Source organism: Myotis nattereri (assembly GCF_964212035.1).
Source record: "Myotis nattereri genome assembly, chromosome: 4".
Lineage (NCBI taxonomy): Eukaryota > Metazoa > Chordata > Mammalia > Chiroptera > Vespertilionidae > Myotis > Myotis nattereri.
Genome location: NC_138079.1, coordinates 40908957 through 40930143, shown reverse-complemented (window position 1 = coordinate 40930143; position 21187 = coordinate 40908957). Strand labels below are relative to the sequence as shown.

At 39.7% G+C, this 21187-nt stretch overlaps 1 protein-coding gene across 1 annotated transcript in view; it reads right to left on the bottom strand.

The window, feature by feature from the left end:
* IQGAP2 (IQ motif containing GTPase activating protein 2) overlaps positions 1-21187 on the bottom strand; it is a 268671-nt gene that overhangs the window by 37726 nt on the left and 209758 nt on the right. Inside the window, exons 16-21 of the mRNA XM_081088634.1 lie at positions 17018-17160; positions 15022-15192; positions 8621-8704; positions 7432-7503; positions 6694-6763; positions 2314-2522 (exon numbers count right to left, since the gene is read on the bottom strand). Coding sequence (XP_080944760.1) covers positions 2314-2522; positions 6694-6763; positions 7432-7503; positions 8621-8704; positions 15022-15192; positions 17018-17160 — 749 coding nt within the window. The remainder of the gene's footprint in view (positions 1-2313; positions 2523-6693; positions 6764-7431; positions 7504-8620; positions 8705-15021; positions 15193-17017; positions 17161-21187) is intronic.

Genomic DNA, 21187 nt, shown 5'->3' with positions numbered 1-21187 from the left:
ATATGACATATCAGAACAGGCAGATTTATAGAGACAAAAAGCAGATTATTGGTTGTGTGGCTGGGGAAGGGAATAATAGGTAGCGACAGTGAATGAATATGGGTATTTTTTCTTTTGTTTTTTGAATTGAAATATTATTCACATGCTTTATAAATTCATCCTTTTCAAGTGTACAATTCAGTGGTGTTTAGTACATTCACAACGTTGTGCAACCATCAATACTATCTAATTCCTGAACATTTTCTTTGGGGTTTCTTTATGAGGTGATAAAAATGTTCTAGCATTAGATAGTTGCACAATTTTGTGATAATACTAAATATGATTGACTTTTTCAGAATTCTAGGAGGAATGCAAATTTTAAAAGTATTGTAAGACACATTGTTACTAGGAGAGCTGGAGTTGCTCTATAAGAACTAGTCTACTTCCCTTTACAATCTTTTTTTCTCACTAAACACATGCTCAGTGTTAAAAAAAGATAAAGAAGGTAAGTTTAGTTCTATCATCCAAAGAAAAATCACTTAACTTTTGTTCTTCTGGCTTTTCTGAAATATAAAATATAGTACAATAAATGAAATTGTCCTGTTTTGGGTACTATTTTCCCCCCATTATATTGTGAACTGTTTCCCCTGCCCTTAAATGTTCTTCAAAAAAATTATTTTTAGACACTGCATAACATGCATGTTAAACGAATTCTATTTGTGTTAGGTTGTTTCCTCACTGCTTCACCACTATAATCACGCTTCAACTGCACTATTCTGAATGTCATCAACACTAAACATGCTATCACAGTGATAAGGCTAACGACTACATATTCAATTATCATTAGTTTAACTTCTAATAAGTGTTTGATAAATACTAAGTGTTTGAAAACGCAAGCTGAAAAATTAACTTTATTAGAAATACTTAAAAAAACTTAAAACATTCATGAAGATCTGACAATCTGTTATGATTGTATTTCCACAACTACATATTATCCCTACTGTTTTCTGTTTTGTAAGTAAGTCTTTTTTTGGGAAGGCACTTCCTGTTTACAACTTCATGGCTAAAAAAGGCATTCTCCGACAGACCTTCTGGATTATATGACACTTTAAAAGTTCTCATTTACGTCAGACAATATAAACATTTCATAAGAAAAACAGTATTGCTGATTTTCTGGATAAAATAATGAAAATAGAGTTAAATGAAGAACATTAAATCTAGTTTCCTTATTTCCTCTTCAACTATTTATGTCATTGTTTTCTCGGTGAGCCTGTAGCTCCCAGGGCTGCTTGCCTCCCACTTTTCCAGAAGCACATATTCGGCCCTGCAGCCAGCTCCCCACCCGCCCCAGGGCAGCCTGCTCAGAGCTTCAGGAAGGTCCTGTCAGTTCCCTGGAAATGAATGCAGCACAGAAAGAGGGACACAGCTTTTCACTGTTTCCAGGAGCTCTGACATGGTCCTATTTCACACAGACCCGAAAGCACAACATTCTTTAGTTAGAGTCTATGACTGGGCAGTTCCACTCTGTAGGGACCATTCTGGAAATGTGTAAAAAAATGTTTTAATAACTTAACGACTGGAAAGCACGATAGGCTTCTAGCAGGTATGGGTGAGGGATGACAGGTGTCCTGCTGTCCTGCGTAGATAACTGTCCCACATCCGGCATGGCTGGAGTCTGAATGTGCTGCTGGCCAGTCATTCACAGGCAAACATTCTCCGGGTAATTATTTGAGCCTAGAACCTAACTGTTTGACATATAAGCACAACACACATCCTCCACAATTTTAACGTACACTTAATTTTCTAGGAGCATAATTCTACGTAAACACTCTGCCTATTCTGAACTTTGCAGAGTTGATGTCCATTTTGGAAAATGAAAGCCCCACCACCCCGTGGGCCAGGCTCCTCTGCAGCTCGCTCTGCGGTTATTCTGGGAAGAGGCCCCAGCCTCCAGCCACTTCATCACATCTCCTAACGGCTTCGGGCCTGTGTGCGTTCGTTTGGAAGTATGTGTGTTAATTGTAAATTACTTTCTTCTTATTTATCTCTTTTACTTACATAAGGGCCTTAGTCTTGTTATGAAGGTACACATGTAAGTAGGTTTAATTTCATAGAATTTTCATTTCTGACTGGTAAAGGAGCCTGACGAAATGCTATAAAGGGGGCAGGAGACTTTCGTAGTCTGAGAACCACTACTCTGTAATGCAAATGGAACTGAACTTTGAACTACTCATTCTGGATTTCAAATGAGCTCATCTGGACCAGAGTGCTGTGGACCAGTACACAGGCATCTCCCCTCTTCTGGGAGCCAGCAGTCCCACAAGCCCTACCGACCTCCAGTGTGATCCTGTTCTTCACCAGGAGCCCAATCTTGATGTCCATCAGGTTCAGGTCTTTCTCCAGCTGCTGATTGCCCCTGATCTTGGTCACCACTTCTCCCCTTAATCGTGCCACCTCCAGCTCCTCCTGGAAATCCAAGTCACTTTGGTCCAGTAGGTGCACAAATTTGCGGATTACCGGTAACGGTGGGTTTTCAGAGCCAACTGCAGGGAAAAGAACAGGCATGTTTTATTTGGGCATGCTTGGGATTACTACCAATAGGAAAGAAACCAGGTCTTTAAATAAAGCATTACCAGAAAAATACAGCAATGGAATGACTTGGGCTTCGGAATGAATTGTTCTGTCCCATGTAAAATCCGGACAAGAAAACTCATCACGTAAATAAAAGCAAAGCACTGGTAATGTCTGGCCTCATTACTTTCCAGTTACTAACACTCACTTATCAGCCGCCTCTTACACTGTTTCCAGGACTCATGCACTGAGAAGATAGCGCCTTACTGATGAGGAGCCTGGGAAAGAATGTCAGTGTTTAAGTTACCTCGGTTCTGAGGGCCTGTGGCTCAGCCAGATAAGAGATTTGTGCTTTTGCTGCAGGAAGCAGAATGTGGTTTCTCTCAGCCCAGAAGACCTCTGGAAAGGAGCAAGAACTAGGTGATAGGCGAATTAGAAAAGGCTGATGGAGAACTAACTATAAGGCCAAACAGAAGCCACTGGAATGACAAGGAGGATACAGGTTCTACTTGGCAGAAATAACAAGATTTTAATAACTGAAATTTGGTCCTTGTTCTTTCTTCATGGACCAAGGGAAGACGCTCAGTGGCTAGGAGACCAGCTTCTCTCTCACTGACAGAGGCATCTATGTAAATTCTAAAGGGCCTTTCCCTTCATGCCTTGAACGTTAATTATGCTGGCACAGACTTCTTAAAAGCATATTTCTTAAGGTGTTTAGTGAGATCTTGGTAAACTGTGAGAATAAACTCTGGACCTTCAATGATGATTGCTAGTCCAGCCCAGTCATGGCAACCTCAACAGCCATCCTCTCCTTTACATGGAAGGCCCCATCTTTTTTTTTTTATGCCCAGCGTGGTTGTGTGGTGTTCTGACACTCAAAATATAAAAAGCGCTCAACCAACACCACAAACAATTAACAGCATGGCATGAACCACGAAATCTAGAGACGTCTGGGTTACTATTTTGCCACATTGGATGATCCTTTTTCGAGACGTTACCTTGGATCATGAGGACCTTTGTGAATTTATTTTCCTCTCATTTCTACCAAAGATGTTGCTGCTGACAGGACCATTCCCGAGAAAGCCTGCGCGATGCACCAGAACTCATTCATGTGGAGAAATTGAGAGAACTGGGCCATCTCATTCGTGTCTAAAGTCTATCCCTGCTCCTAAGGACTGTGCATCTTTTCATATTCTAATAGGCCAGTTAGAAACAAATATTTTAGCATTACCAATTATTTTGGTTCACATTTAATATTTCTCCAATCAACAGTAGGCTTTTTTGGCGTCTTCATACCACCCTGTGCTGGTTTAATGTTAGAAAATCAAACACTTTCATGGTCAGCACTTACTGGCTTCACTGCAGTTCTAGCAACTTCCAAGCTTAAATTCATTCAATATCTTTCCAGAGGGAATGGGTGAAAATGGAGGATGACTACGAAAAGTGGTCTTTTTCAGAACAGAAAAAAATGCCTTAGCTTTGTAAAGATAATTGAGAAAGAAGTGACAATTTACATTTCAGTTACCACGAAACCACCTTATTTGCCAAAGGCCAGAGAAGCTCAGATCTAACTTATTCACTAACATAGTTTTCATCCACCTCTACAGGTTAAATAAAATCACCCAGATTTTTAAACTGGAATTACTTTTGTTTTTGTAATTTAAAAAATGTAAGTAAATGAAAAGCATTACCCACAAAAACATGTTACCTAGAATGAAAATCAGCCTGTGTTCATTTGGAGAATTTAATCCTTTCTTTTTCTTTATTGATTAAGGTATTACAAATGTGTCCTTATCCCCCATTGCCCCCCACAACCCTCCCCCCCCCCGTGTATGTGCCCATTGGTTATGCTTATATACATGCATACAAGTCCTTTGGTTGATCTCTCCCCCTTACCCCCACCCTCCCCTACCTTCCCTCTGAGGTTTGACGGTCTGATCAATGCTTCTCTGTCTCTGGATCTGTTTTTACTTAAATGGTCTTTCACATGCAAAGGCAAAAACAAGCCCATTTTAGTGTGTAAGGGTTCAGAAAACAAACCCTCTACTTAGACTTCTCGTGAAAAACATTGAAGATACCCACTAAGAGTTGAATCTCATGAATTCAAAGTGAGAAGTATGCCACTGAAGAGACTGGCTGACCTAGCCTTACTCTGCTTTGCCTCCTGGAACTTAGTGGAATAGGCATTATCCAGTAGATTTGGGGGCGGAGCCTGGCCTCTAAAGCTTCCCAAGGCTTTTCCTTAACAAGGACCAGGGAAGATCTTTCTGGAGCCATGCACTTCCTCTCATAATTCAGATAGACTTTAGGCAATAAAGGGTGTTGGCTAAACTACTTACTAGGCATATGCTAGGAAAATTTCTAAACAGCTTTTTACTTTTTCCAAAAAAACCAAATTTAAAAACAAGGCAGAGTTAGAGAAAATACAATGGCCAGTTTCATTACTAAGATACTCAAGCAATGATTTTTTTTTATTTTTGCTCTCTCAAAGCTATTTTTGAATGACCTAAATAAAATATTTATTTCTTTAAAAAATATTTTTTATTGATTTCAGAGAGGAAGGGAGAAGCAGAGAGAGAGAGAAACATCAACGATGAGAGAGAAAAATCATTGATTAGCTGCCTCCTGCATGCCCCACACTGGGGAATGAGCCCGCAAACTGGGCATGTGCCCTGCCCAGGAATCGAATCATGACCTCCCGGTTCACAGGTTGATGCTCAACCACTGAGCCACGCTGGCGGGGCCTAAGTCAAATATTTAAAAAATGTGGGCAATCCTCATAAATTTATTAACAAGCTATTTTCGACTTAATCTAGGACATGTTCTTAATTTATCGCATGTTCTGGTGATAATTAGAATGTTGAAAATTCAGCACGTAAAGAATAATGTTCACTATGTAAAAACCAGTGAGAAACATGTAGAGCTGGAACTGTAAAGAGAGAGCACAAAATGTGACTGCTATTCTTGGGTGATTTTTTATTTTATTTTGCTTTTTCAAACTTTCTACAAATGCCTTATACTATTACTAGTGACCCGGTGCACGGATTCATGCATATTGAAAGGAAATTAATTAGAAGGTGGCCGGTGGGGTGGGACTGGGCAAGACAGGCTGGACATGCCCTGAAGCCAACCTCCCGTGGTCCCTTCCCTGGCCGGCCGCATGTGGGGTAGTACCGTGGCTCAAAGGGCTTCTGCGGAGTGACCGGGGTCCCTCTGGAAGGTGGAGTCCCTCGGCTTGGCCTGCGGAGATTGGGCTGAAACCAGCTCTCCGACAGGGGTCCCGAAGTGCGAGAGGGCACTCTGCAAAGTTGCTGTCATACAGGGTGTGGAACCCAAACGCAAGTGTGCAGTAAACCAGATCTGGGGCCAACAGTGCCCCAGCAACAACATAACCTACGGCCAAAGGTGGAATCGGGTGGCCCCATGAGGAATCAGGCTCCCTCCTCTCTGGTTTCGGGGGTGGTGCATCACCCAAGAACTGCCACTGCCAAGTCACTGAAGCTCGGTAGCTCCTGCATTGAGTGTCTGCCCCCTGGTGGTCAGTGTGTGTCATAGCGGCCGGTCAGACAGTGGAAGGGACACTTAGCATATTAGCCTTTTATATATATAGATAAGAAAAGCTATTTTAAAAACCATAGCTACTGTGAAAAGTCCAGAACAAAGTTACAGGAAGATGACTGTAGTTATCTTTGGGAGGTGAGTACATGTCTTTTTCCTTTTTATATGATTTCAAAAATTTCTTATAGGAATATGTTTTACTCTTATAGTGAGGAGGGAAAATCATAGGCCAGCAAATAAAGTAAACAGCTGAAATGTAAGCTTATCTTCTGGCTCTTCTGCATTGTATTCTGGATTCCAGCTCAAACTTGATATAAAAATATCAGCATTTATGCCAACCCCATTCTTTCTGAAGAAGAAATGACATCCACTCCACTTACCCCTTCCACTTATAATAGGAAACATGTCACCCCACGTTCCCTTGTACACCAGTTCAGAGTCTGGGGCTGAAGGTGACCCAAATCCTCTGGACACAATGGGCACCTCTGTTCTTGGAGCAGTCTCTGAAGTGACTAAGTTGGAAATAATTTGTCCTCCCCTGGCTTATAAGGGATCCATACTTTATTTCTGGATACTCCCACTTACCCAGTGTTTTGTAGTCATCTCTTGCCTTGCTTGCTCTCAGTAGTGACTGTATTTTCACGATTTCACTTTTCTGCAAAAGAATGAGACCGGTCATGGCCTTCCAGAGTCCCATCTACTCCACTATTTTAGGATTCAGAACTATTTAAGAACTGATGGTATTTAAGAATAGACACTATTTAGAAATGATAGTATTTTGATGTGGTGGATTCAATGTTTATTTTTCCACTTTTTTTGAATGAAGGGTCAGATAAAGTCAGCTAAAAGTATAAACAAGATTGTACGGGGACTGTTCAAGAGCTCTAAAAAGGGAAAAGAATTTTACCACCAAACCTAGATGATCCAATGCATGTTCACCTGGCTCTTCTGTAAAGATCTTGAAAGAATTCCTCCTTGTGGGCCTCTCTCTAATTTAATCAGTTACCAGTTGGAAAAACTGTTCTAGTGATGTTGGGAAAGATTCCATTCGGATCTTTTCTCTTAGGGCAACTAGCCACATCAGTTTGCTCTCTTCTGTTTTTCCTAACCAGTCTGGTGGCTGAAGGCTCACTCTGAACTTGAGTTCTGAATAAAAACTCTTACGTCTCCAAATATTATCACATTGTGTTCTAAGACCTATTTTTTTTTTGGTCCTAGTATTCATTCCCACCATTTAACAAAAATCATTCAAGGCTAACATGAAACAAAGCTTCGTTTAGTTCATGCTCAGCCGGGATAAAAATGCACATGCACGTCTCTTACATGATCTCTGAAATACTGCAGCCGTGAAAGGTAATTCCTCCGTGCTCTGGTCATCCGGAACCAGGACTGAATCTAAAAATACGTTAAACAGAGAAATCAAAGAACTTTAATGTCTTTTAATGCAGTCTTTCTAAAAAAATAATATGTATACTTTATTTGATAAAAAAGTAAAAATTAGCAGCCTGCCACATAGTAAACACCTAAAGCCTGATCTTCATCTCCTAGTTCTTTCACTGCTTCTTCTCTTAAGGGCTGAAAACATTTTACACTTTATGGTACAGAAGGTAAGGTAGCCTTGTGCTGTTTTGCTTTCATCCCCATAAATGAAAAGCATGTTGCTGAAAGTTGTAGTGGGTCAGGGAATCAAATGAAACTAAGTCCAGGGTTTCTTCCAACATTTCTTAAATATATCCAATATACTTGAGGTCTTTACAGAGAAACTTTTAACGCGTTCTCATGAGGGACCAACTGTGAACAAGAGTTTTCTGAGCGAGCAGACCTATGCTCCATGGAGAGCACAGGACGTGAAGGAGCTGCAGCACCATGGATCTAGAAAATGCCATTCTGTGTCCTCACAGTTCAAACTAACCTCATCTGATCCCAGTCTCCTCCAGCCCCGATTCTGACTTTCACCAGGAGTCCCAAGTTGTCCATCCGTCCACTTCTGCCTGGGCCCCTGGTTTCCAGCTCCGAGACGGTGGCCGTCACAGTGCCCTTTCCTTCTCTGAGGTCAGAGCAATCACCCTGGTGCAAAGCTGAGGGGGACTGGCTCACCACCCAGATTCAGATCCTAACTTTTGCATTTACCTTCCCATGAAGGTTTCGTATTGTTAAGTTTGAGGATTCTAAATACTATTAGCAAATATGATAAGAGGAACATGAAATAAAATTGGGTTTCTGCCAGACTTTAAATAATCAATTTGGACTTTCTGGAGAAAGAGCATTTCCCGGTTATTTGCACATCTGACTCTCATAACCACATAAAGGACCCGAGCCAGCTATTGTGTTTAATGGACTTGCTTGTAGATGATCAGCTAAGTGAGTAGTGGAGATGGGACTCAAACTCAGGACTTGCTTCTGGCTTCAAGGCTCATACCTACTCCTTCCATAGTCTGTCTTCCACAAGCAAAACTAAACAGAAGGGAAACGTTTAAGTCAAGCACTTGGTAAGGTAAGAAAGGATGTTTACCTTCACAATAGAGGGAAGATGATCAGCGAATGTCTGCCGCCTGCTGACATATGACATCCGTTGTCTATGTCCCCTCCAAAAAGCCTGTGGAAGAGAGTGAGCTACAGAATTAATTATGTGCAACACTTTTCCAGTTTATTTCAGAAAGCACAAGAATATAGGATTTCTCAAGACACTGAGTGAGAATGCTGTCGGGACCCTTCCCCCCGAAATCGCATCCGAACACTATCTCTGGGGTGGACATTAAACTGAGCAGAGAGCACCAGCTCACAGGCGAGGCTTATCCCAAGCTTGAGAAGCCCAGTGTCCCACCCAAAAGCTTAATTTTACCAAGGCCCTGGGTGACAAGTAGTAGCAAAAAATTGGAGTTACCCCAAAACATACAAAGAGATTAACTGCGTGCTGGTATTTTTTTTTTTAGTAACAATATAGATGCTTCAAAATAATGACTAATAAATATCTGAATCCAACAAGTGACCACTGTGGCCCAGACTGGACAGGAAGTGCTCTCCCAACTTGAGACTCTGGATCCTTGAAAACAGGAGGGCTGAGATGGGACAGGCATTATTTCATCTATTCCTGTACCAAGTGTACTGGTGCTCCAGCAACAGAGCTTTACTAGGTTATCAGCATTAAAGATAATTTTTACAGGAAACATTTAAAAAGAGCTGGACACAAACTGAGATCTGCAGAAGGATCAAATCCACAGCTGTTCAACTCCAAGTTTATTCCAGGCCATTTATGAGTTTCTTTTTATTGATGCATATCCTTGTAACTCACTCCAATTCTCCGATTTTTCAAATTAGAAATGAAATACAAGTTTCTTGTTAAAAAGGACAAATAGAAACATTATACGATTTTTATAAAAAAATAGGTTGCATATATCAATCTATCTCATTCTTCTAAAAATACGTGTGGAATTTATTATCACTTAAACAATAATATACGTTTTTGTAATAATTCAAAACAAAATAGTCAGGATGGAAAAAAAAAATGATTAACTGAGTACCAGCTCCAGACTTCCCCTCTCAAAGCAAATCCCTAGAAATGACACATGTGCCTTAAAAAAAACCCCCCTAATTCTGAAATAATTATAGACTCATAGGAAGCTGCAAAAATCATACATTGAGTTCTATGTCTTATGTGAGTCCCTTCACCCACTTTCCCTCAATGGTAACATCTTTTCAGGACATCTACTATAATGCTAAAAAATGAGAAGGCATATGGATCCGAAACCAAGAGGGATCCTGGAAGAGGAAAGGCAGCTGGCATTGCACTGAAAGGAGGAACCACAGAAAATTCTACAAAAATGTGGGAACATCTACAAAAAATGTTGGATGGTACTAAGCTTGAAGAAGCCTTGGACTACAGTCAGAATAATTTTGGGGAAGTTATCACCTTATCTACTTGCCAAGCAGTGAACACAAAAGCGTAGGAGGGAGAGGGGAATTAGGAAAAGCACAAGAGTGTAGAGCCTTTTTCGAGCGAATTGAGCAATATAAATTTAAAGTTATTTAGCTTTCTATCTAGCGTTTCTAATTTTCAATTTATCTAGCCTAAGGAAATACAAGCACCTGTGTAGAGTAAATATAAAAATTTTTGTTGCACTGTTTGTTAAAACAGATATATGAATAAAGCAGAATGTTTACAAATAGAGGAACAATTAGATACACTGTGATTGCACTCATATTCAGGGATGTTACATGACAGTTAAGAATGAGGGAGAGTCTTATATATTGACTCATTGACTTATATACAGAACATTGAAAATGTTCTGTATCGTGAGGAATAGCAAAATCTCCAACATAAGCCAAAGAGGAAATTGTACCTCACCATACACACTATGATACGACATGTTGACAAAAAAGGAAAACATAAAGCAATAGTACATATTTCTATGCAAACAATCTGTACTCAATGCCTAGAAGATCTATTAGGATAAACAACAAGCACAGAGAAAGGGCACGAAGTAAAACGTGCATATGTACCTAGCCTTACTTCGACCTGGCTATTTTCTAAAGGAATTCCCAATTTTTATGTACCCTTTGAAATAGGTAAAGCATATATGCATACATATACACTCTATTGTTGTACACAAAACTATAAACATATAAGTGTGTATATATGTTTATGTATCCTTTATTTCTGACAACATGGGATCCAATCTTATGCCAAGGTTTGCTTTATTTTCCCTCTAAATCATATATAGCATTTATATTATTTCAAATAAAAACACAGATCCTCCCCATTATCTTTTAATGACCACACAGTACTCGGTAGTATAGTTTTACTATGACTTAATAATACCTCTGTTGGTAGGCATGTTATCTTTTTTTCCCAGTAAATAACCTAGTACACACATTATTGTGCATTTTTATAAATGTTTCCATCAAGAGATTAATACATAGAGCAGTGGTTCTCAACCTTCTGGCCCTTTAAATACAGTTCCTCATGTTGTGACCCCCAACCATAAAATTATTTTCGTTGCTACTTCATAACTGTAATTTTGCTACTGTTATGAATCGTAATGTAAATATCTGATATGCAGGATGGTCTTAGGTGACCCCTGTGAAAGGGTCGTTCGACCCCCAAAGGGATCTCGACCCACAGGTTGAGAACCGCTGACATAGAGGATTACTGTGCCAATAGTTGATAAGTTAAAACTGATAGTTACTGTCAGGTTGCCTTACAAAGAGTGTATGATAGAGACCTCTTTCTCAAAGGTCTCACTGAACAGGTATATATAAGAAAAAAAAAAGATTGATATCCAAACTGATAGATGAAAACTGCTGCCTCATTTTTATTTATATCTTGGCCTCTGACAAAGTGTGGAAAACTTACCTGACTTCACATACATTTACTTTCCCCCATTTATAATACAATTGTCTTAAATATTTCCTCCAGCCTGGCTGAGTGTGGCTCAGTGGCCGAGTATCGACCTATGAACCAGAAGATTACTGTTTGATTCCTGGTCAGGGCACAAGCCCAGGTTGTGGGCTTGATCCCCAGTGGGGGGTGTGCAGAAGGCAGCCGATCAATGATTCTCTCTCATCATTGATGTTTCTATCTCTCTCTCCCTCTCCCTTCCTCGCTGAAATCAATAAAAATATATTTAAAAATATTTCCTCCACATATTTAGAATCATATTCGACAGTGCTATAACTTCTGCTTTAACTGTTTAACATAATTTTAAAAATTCAATAAGAAAAGGAAAATATATTTCCCATATTTTTACTCTTTTGGTTGTTCTTTTTTCTTTTCTGGTGTTCCAAAATTTCATTGCTTATCATTTCCTTGTTTGTTTAAAGAACTTTCTTAGCCATTCTCATAGAGCAGGTATGCTGGCAACAAGTTCTTTTAGTTTTCCTTCATCTGAGAACACCGTGATTTCCCCTTCATTCCTAAAGGATATTTTTGCTGGGTAACACATTCTCTGGTGATAGCGCTTTCCTTTCAGCACTTAAAATATATGTTGTGATTCTTTCTCCTGGTGCGTGTAGGTTGCTATAAGAAAATCTGCCATGCCCTGGCCATCATGGCTCAGCGGTTATAGTGTCCACCTGCACACTCGGGGGCTCAGGTTTAATTCTCAATCAGGTACATGCATGGGTTGATTCCCAGTAGGGGGCATGCAGGAGGCAGCTGATTGGGTGTTTCTTTCTATCCTTCTCCCTTCCTCTCTCTCTAAAATAACAAAAACACATTTTAAAAAAGCTATACAAAAAATGCAATCAATAACATTATAGCTAAATTAGAATGGAATTTAAAAATATTAATGTAGTAATCCACAGGTAAGCAGGAAAAAGAAAACAGAAGAAGAAAAAAAAGCCAGAGCAATAATGCATACATTAGAACAGGGGGAAATTTTCAAATCACTAATCTCAGGTTCCACCTCAAGAACTAGAAAAACAGTAAAATAAACCCAAAGCAAATAGATGGAAAACAGAATAAAAACAATAGCAGAAACCAATGACATTGAAATCAGCTAAGTAAGGAATGTCAATGAAACAAAGATCTAGTTTTTTTTTAAAAGACCTATAAAATCGACAAACCTCTTGTAAGAATGACAAAGACAAAAAGAAGACACGAGAGTAAAATCATAAGCAATCTTACCAATGAATATGGAAACAAAAATCTTAAAACATTAGTAAAGTATTATATAAATTCTATGTACTTTTAGATACACACACACATACAATGCAAGTAGGAATGTATTTGAAAACAGATACACAAAGCTGTGTTTGCACAAAGATTTATAAATAAAAAGCCTAGCCATGAATTAATCAATCAAAATAAAAAACAAATAATCTCAATAGGTGTAAAACACTTTTGATACAATTCATATCCCCTTTTCAATTTAAATAGAAATTAAACAAACTAAAAATAAATGGATACTCTTAACCTTAACTTAACCTTCAGAAAAATACTATCTCACAAAAATCATGATATTATATTTAATGGTGAAATGAAAGAGCTATTCCCTTTAAAATCAGAATGAGACAAAAATGTCCATTATTTAAAAAACAAAAGAAGAAAAAACCCCCAAAATGGCTATATAGGTTCTTCTTGACTTTCCATGTTTACTTGGACACCTCCTGATATGTTCCATAAGCACTTGCGATAAAGATTAGCTACTGATGATATGTATTCTCTGTACCACTATTCAGCTTCTTGGGAGGAGACTGGGGGCGGGAGGGTGGGAGAGGTGGAGTGTCCTCTCCTCAGCCTGGGAGCTTCCTCTCTGAATTTGTTAAGACTACTGCGTCTGGGGCTGATTCAGCCAGCTGGCAATGTTGAGCTGCTCTGTGGAGGGAAGTCTTTAGATTTCATTCAGATCATTTCCCCTAATTCAGGGTCAATCAGCCACTTTGGCAAGAAATGAGATTAGCATGATGCCCTGTGGTTCATAGTCCTTTGGTTTTGTGGGTTAGCAGGTTTCTGTTGACTACACATTCATCTCCAGTCTATAGCTTGCCTTTAGACCTCATCCCTTCCTTGTTAGAAAACTGTCAGAGAAGTGAAGAAAGGGCATGGCAGGGCATAGTTCGCTGGCTTCTTCAATTCTGCTGCCTCAGCTGAGGTGGAGGAAAAAGGCTCCAAATAATTGTTTCTGTCCTTCTCCAGCCCTTTCATGACTTTAGCCCTGAGTCCTAATATCAGATGGATTTTACATGGCGGGCTACTCAGAATCTCTTCCAACTGCAACACTGCTTCATGCCCCAAGACTGGAGAGCTTAGGGCTGGTCCAAATTGTGTCACATCAGCCGACACTCTGAATTTTGTATGAAAGTAGAGCCTTAGCATCAGTGTAGATGATTCTCTTTTTATGCTTTTGTTCACTTCCTATGTGTTTTGCCTGCCATTTGTTTAAAGAAGGAAAAACTGAAAAACGTATTGAAAAATAAGAAAACTCCTTTTGAGTATCAGGTTTATAGGAGAAATTGCTTTTAAAAAATTAATCATTTCTGCCTTCTGATATCTTATGCTCTGACAAATTCACACATTCGAGCACCTATCATATGCAAGACACTAGAATACAAGTTTTAAAGACTCATTTTCTGTCCTGAATGATATTATAGTTAGGTGGGGGAAGCAGATAAGTACACCAATGGTCACACAAAAGAAGCTCAACGAAAAACTTTCAAGTTAGGAAATGTCATAGTTATTGGCCAAAGCAAAAATTCATCAAACTCTGCCCATCAATAACAGTATCACTTCGGATGCAACAAAAAGGACAAGCACACAGCCTTGTGGAAGCCAGCATGGTGGCTGGTAGAAGGTGCAGGGGAATACAGAGGAGAAACATCTACATCTGCAAGGTCCTCTCTGGCCAACCAGCAAGTCCTGACAAGTCATGCAAGGGTAAGAACAACTCACAACAAACAGGTTGGACTAAGGATTTTCCTGCAGACCTAAAGGAAGAATGACAGATTATATAAGGGAGAGGGCACACTTGGAGATGCTAAATCTATTTCATTAGTTCTTCTGTTTTTTTCAGATGCCACTCAACATCCACTAACCACTAAAAAACCAATTCATCAGGAAACCGAGACAGCAAAGTCGGTGACACAAGGAGATCCAGCTGTTAAGGGAAACAGGATTTCAAATCTGATCTGAGGTTTGCTCTGGCTCTGACTAGGTTCGTGGCAGGTGGACCTGTGGGATCCACGGGGCCCCCGAATACTCTCTCGAAAACCACAGGTGAGAAGTCATTCAACATCCTTCCCATCCTGGAGCCTTCAGAAAACAGCCTTGGGGGCACTGATTAAGGAAAAAAAATCTGGAGTCAGAAGTCAGATCTGTTTATTAGAATGCTGGCAGTCGATTGTCCTATTATCAAAGAAAACATTTCTCAGGGGACAGAACAGTTTGCTGTAACTAGTGGCAGGTGAGTCACATACCTGTATTTTGACCACATGCTCTTCTTGTTCATACAAAAATGATTTCCTAGCTTCATACTCTTTCCTAAGGAGGGCTCCTGAGCGTGTGTGTTGAAGGCGAAGGAGGAAATCCTCGGGAGCAGACCACATCTTCTCACGAATGTAACCTGTTGTGACTTCCTCAACAATGTCCTGGCAAGAGACATTTCTTATGGTTACTCCTCACACATCAAGTGAAAGAAGCATACAGAACAGCTGCTGGAAATTTTATGTTTCAGAAAATGATACGGGTAGCTCTTTCTGGCTTGGTTTACAAACAGATCTGACCAGAGCTGAGGGATGAGCTGGCTCAGCTTCTTTCTAGCAACATGATTTTGGAATCCTCTAAACGCTGTGTTGAGTTGGCATGAGAACGTGGTTGAGTGATCGCAGGATTTGGAGGTGGAGATGTACCGATGACGCTGGCCCTTGCCAGCGGTGAGGCCTGAGCTCCACAGAGTATAAAAGGGACAGGGAAGGTTACAGTAAGCATATGCACCTCTCCTCTCTCCCTCAAGCTGCCAAGGAAAGGACTGCAGTGACCACGAGGTCCGTAGGCTCCTCCGCTGCCTTTCTCCACCACGACAGAGAAGACAGACCCTTGCAATGACTTGAGGAAATCTCAAATTTGAGGGAAAATAAAAGACTGGGTGTCAGAAGGAAAGACAAGCCCCATTATGGGCAGAGAGGAAAAACCTAGATGAATGAGAAAAAGGAAGAAGGAGGAAGATGAGAAGTCTTCATGTGGACTGTGACTGGCTGTACCTTTATGCTCTCTGAGAGACGCAAGCGGAGACTGGACTCCCTTCATGGCTGACGCCTCTTACTCAGTGTGACTGAAATCAATGGGTGCTCAACTTAAAATAATTGGAAGTGAAATCATATAAATGATGCATAAATACCTTTAAGGGAAGACATATATGCACGCTGATTGAATAAAATCAGTAATTCTAGATTGTGTAGAAGAAATTAAATGTATGGTGTAGGCCCTCATTTTTTAATAATCCTAACAGACTGATGCTCAGTTTCACAAAGGTAAGCCCAGGGTGTCTCTGGATGCCACATGTCCAGTTTCCGGCTCTGAGTTTTAACCCTTCGATGCTGCTTCTTCACAGTTTGATACATCTTCTCATTTATAGCATATGGATTTTAAATATTGCCCACAGTTTATTTTTCCCCCCAACAAAGTAGCACTAGTAATTCATTGCCACAATGCCATTTTCCTGTAAATTGTGGGGAACTTTGAACATTTGAAATCAGTTAATAAACTATGTTCTTCATTATCTTCTTGTCAGTCAGGATTTCTGGTGGCCTTGTAGTCCCAGGCCACAGTCTTCTCTGAGTTTTAGTAAATACAGTACTGGTGATTCTGTCCAGAGTACTGCTATATCTTTGGTGCTGTGACTTTGAACAATTCTGTAAACTCTACATTTGTGAGATCTACTTATGTTTTCAAAATGGGGCTCAATTATTCTCAGTATTTTTCTCTTTAAATATATTACAATGCCTGGCTCAAACAGCAATTTTCACATCTTTTAGGAACAGCTTTTGTTCTTAAGTCCAAAGTAATCTTGGTGAACATTCCTTCAAGAGTATTTCCCTCCAGGAACCATCACTCACTTTTTAAAGGATCGTACATAGCTGTGTTGTAGGCTGAGAGGGGGAAAGAAATGACATTTGAATACTGACAACCAAGGAATTATCCCTAATTGAACTTTCATGTCAAGGAACACGTGAAGATTGATTGATTATAAGCCACGAATGCTTTGCTTGATGGTGTTATGCCAACATGGAAAAAATTCTTAAAGTTATTAACCACGCTGCCACTTCCACCTGTAGTTCACAAAGACTTTGCTCTACATCCAGCCTTCAAATAAATCAATTAGTTCCTCCCACCACGTCCATGATTAAAAAATAGAAAAACAAATCACACTTATCTTTATACAGTCTAGTTTTACATCAAACAATAACATCCTACCTTAATTTCTTTTTCCATGAGCCATGATTCTTTACACAAGCAAGGTTTCGGAGTGACCCAGGAACTCTCTTTTGAGTCGACGTTGTAGTAGTAATCATATTTCTCCTGCAGGGTAAGTTTGAGCCATGGACCTTCAGTAGACACTAAAGAAAAAAGTGTGTTACGTTCTAGAGAGGAACACTGAACACCATCAGCTTTTTAATGTTGTTTCTTCAATGTGTAATATAACCTAATGAAGATGCTTTTCAACAAGCATTCAGATAGTCAAAGTTAAAATCGTTAGAAACGACTCACTAAAATGGATGAATGCTATGTACTTTAGTAGCAGCTCTCTGCTAAGCCAAGAGGAAGGAAAGACTGATGTCTAATGCCAGATTTGGATCCCAAACTTTTCATGAGGATGGTGGGAGTCACAAATGGCCAAAAAGAAGGATAAGCGAACCAGGAATGCATCTCAGGTAAATGTGAACAGCATCACAGCAGACAGAGGAGGCCCATGAGCAAGAAAGCCTCCCACAACTTTTATGAGAAGTGACCTGCAAGGACTGTAGCCCATTATGTAGAGAAGGCCAGTGATCTGCATTAAACCAAAGCAGCAGTGACTCATCTTTGCTGACAACTCATCCAAGGTACACAATGGCATATGGAAAGTCACTAAGCAGGGAGAAGGAAAATTCTGGTTCCTCTGACTCACTTTGCTCTATACAACCACACAAAACAAGGGGAAAATGTTGGAAGAACTTAATTTGGGGGTAGGGGTGTACTAGGAAAAAAGCTATGGCAGTCATGGCTTAACTTGGTCAAGAAGGATATCCCCTCTTCACCAATCCATGGGCTACCCTTTCTATTTAGAAATCTGTTTATTTAAATGAACGGTCATGCTTGCTGTCCCAGGCCAGAGAGCTAAAAACAACAACAAAAATAAAAAAGCTCTGACCTAGACCAAGCTAAACCAACTGCTGCCAAGTGAACATTAGACCAAGCAGAGTTAAGGTTAAGGCCCTTTATTATGTGTTGATTCTTAATTTGGCTCTAAGTGGCCCTCAACTGTTCTATTTGTCAATGACTAGCAAGAGAGACGTGTCTCTTTTCAAATGGACAGTCAGACAGCTGTTGTATGTTTAGAAGTACTGGTGTCCTCAAAAACATATTGTACAGTCAAATTAGGATGATCACAAGTAATTATTTTTTCAATTACCATTAGCTGTCAGATCCACAAATGCTTTTCAAGGCAACTCTCTCATTGAGAGGGAAAGAAGGAGTGAAAGTGGTAAAAACAAACGAACACACCCAGATATATTCTCTTATTTGCATAAGAAGTGAGAAGTAAAAAGGCCTTAGTTGGCATTAGAAGACTTGATTTGGGTTGGGATGGTCTCAGTGGATAATAGGAAAAGAGAATTGTTATCATTTTCAAATTAAGTTTGAATTTACAGTCAGAGAAGAGGCAGAAGAGGATGTCTCCAGTCCATGGTCCAAGTATTTTTCCTAAGAAATGTGGTTGGCTTGTTACTAAGAGAAAAGACTAATTATGAACCTTGGAGAAAACCATAAAAAAGAAAGATTCCAGTTAGTTAAGAGGTGGTAGCAATCTAAAAGGAAGTATACTTTCTAGATGCCTTCTAGACCAAAATTATACTTCTATCTAAGAGCTAAACTGAGTTATAAGGCTCGGTGATCCACTTCGGAGCGGTCACTTCAGTTTGGGAAAGAACACACATCCTAGAACCAGAGGTGAAAGAGATTAAGAATCACCCTGATCACCCCCGATCCAAACAATGTTCATAGGTTTATCTAGTGTTGAAAGTCAGTCTTCAATTGCCTAGAAAGTGTCTCCTCGTCCTTCTAGAACAGGAGTTGGAAAACTTTTCCTATTCAGGGCGAGAGTAAATATTTTCAGCTTTGTGGGTTCTAGGTCTCTGAGACTGGCCAACCCTGCCACTGCAGCATAAGAGCTGCCATAGGAAATACAGAAAGCAATGAGGGTGGCTGGGTTCCGGTAAAACTTGATTTACAGACAGGTGGTGGCCAAGGAATCCACTAAAAAATTATTAGAATAAATGAGTTCAGCAAGGTTGTGTAAGATCAAAATACAAAAATCAACTGTATGAAAATGTGTCCAAGTAAAACTGTGTACACAAATGTTCTCAGAGGCATTTTTCAGAATAGCCAAAAGTGGGAGGTGAAAAATCCAAATTCCATTCATTGATGAATGGATAAACAAAATGTTGCATGTCCTATACAATGGAATATTATCAGCCACAAAAAGGAACGAAGAACTGATATATGTTACAACATGGATAAGCTTTGAAAACAGTATGTTAAGTGAAAGAAACCAGACACAGTATGATTCCATTTATATAAAATGTCCAGAACAAGCAAAACCATAGAGATAAAAAGTAGACTAGTGATTGTCTGGGGCTGAGGGGTGGGGATCAATGGCTAATAGACATGGGGGGGGGGGCGTTGTTTACTGTAAGGAAAATGTTCTGGAATTAACAAGTGGTGTTGGCTATACAAGTTTATGAATATAAAAGCCTCTGAAGTGCACACCTTAAAACTGAATTTCATAGTATGTAAATTATATTGCAATAAAAAAATCATTGTATTTCTATATAGTAGTAATAAGCAACTCCAAAAAGAAATTAAGAAAAACATTTATAATAGCATCAACATAATTAAATATATAGGGATGGACAAAAGTAGGAGTACCGTATAGGAATAAATTTAACAAAAGAAATGCAAGCCTTATACAACACTGGAAACTACAAAACATTGTTGAAAGGCTTAAAGAAGACCTAATGTAAAGAAGAGACAGTGCATGTACATGGATCAGAAGACTTAATATTGTTAAGATGGTAATACTCCTCAAACTGACTTACAGGTTTAATGCAATCCCTAACAAAGTCCCCAGAACTTTTTAAAATTGTTTTGGGGGGGGGGGGAGAAAATGAATCGGAGGTTTATGAACTGGATACTGTGGGATATTCTGACTCCATTCACCAAAACATAGCAATAGGAAGAGAAAAAGGCAAGTTTAAGGGAGAGAGGATAAACTAATTTGGGGTCAGGATGGATTTGAAATTATGATGGGTCATTTCTAGGAACTCAACCCCTGAATTAACAATGTTGTGCAGTTCTTTCCCATGGAGGATAAGGTAGGGGACACTACGTAACTCCTGATGCAGAGATGTGAAAGGAAGAGAGGGGCTCAAAAGTGCCTAGATGCCATGAGAGAGTTAGCCAGTAGCCCTCCTCACATCTCATTAATAGGAAATTTGCTGAATTGGAGGGTCTAATCTGCAACTGGAAAAATATCAAACTTTAAAAAGTAAGTACACTAATGAACAAAATAAACCGATGAACAGAATAGATCCAGAGACATAAAAGCATGCAAAAGACCGATGAATCTCAAAGGGAAGGGGTGGGGGGCGGGAAAAGATTAAGCAAAGAACCTACATGCATATAAGCATAACCCATGGACACAGACAATAGTGTGGGAGGCCTGAGGTGGGTGCGGGTGAAGGGGAGGTCAATGGATAAAAAAAGGAGGATATCTGTAATACTTCCAACAATAAAGAGAAATTTAAAAAAATTAATTAAAAAAGGAGAGAGAAAACATATATGATAGAAAAAAATAAAATTAAAGTCTTCAGTCTTGAACCTTAAAATAATAAAGTAAGTACATAGGATACTACTGAACAGACTTTCAGTTGAACTAAAAACATGTTTTCCCGCCCTAACCAGTTTGGCTCAGTGGATAGAGCGTCGGCCTGCGGACTGAAAGGTCCCAGGTTCGATTCTGGTCAAGGGCATGTATCTTGGTTGCGGGCACATCCCCAGTTGGGGGTGTGCAGGAGGCAGCTGATCGATGTTTCTCTCTCATTGATGTTTCTAACTCTCCATTCCTCTCCCTTCCTCTCTTTAAAAAAATCAATAAAATATATTAAAAACAAAAAAACAAACAAAACATGTTTTCCCCTCAAGTGCCACAGTGGTTTCCTAAAGGTGAAAAGTACTATATACCTGACCTATAAGCTGTGGTGCAAATAAACACCAGCTACAGCCAGGAGTTACCTGGATCCTGGATATAGAGGTGCTCAGTAAAAAGCTACTAAAGAAATGACAGATTAACTCTCCAAAATTTATCTCCTTGGGCTTGTCATTTTC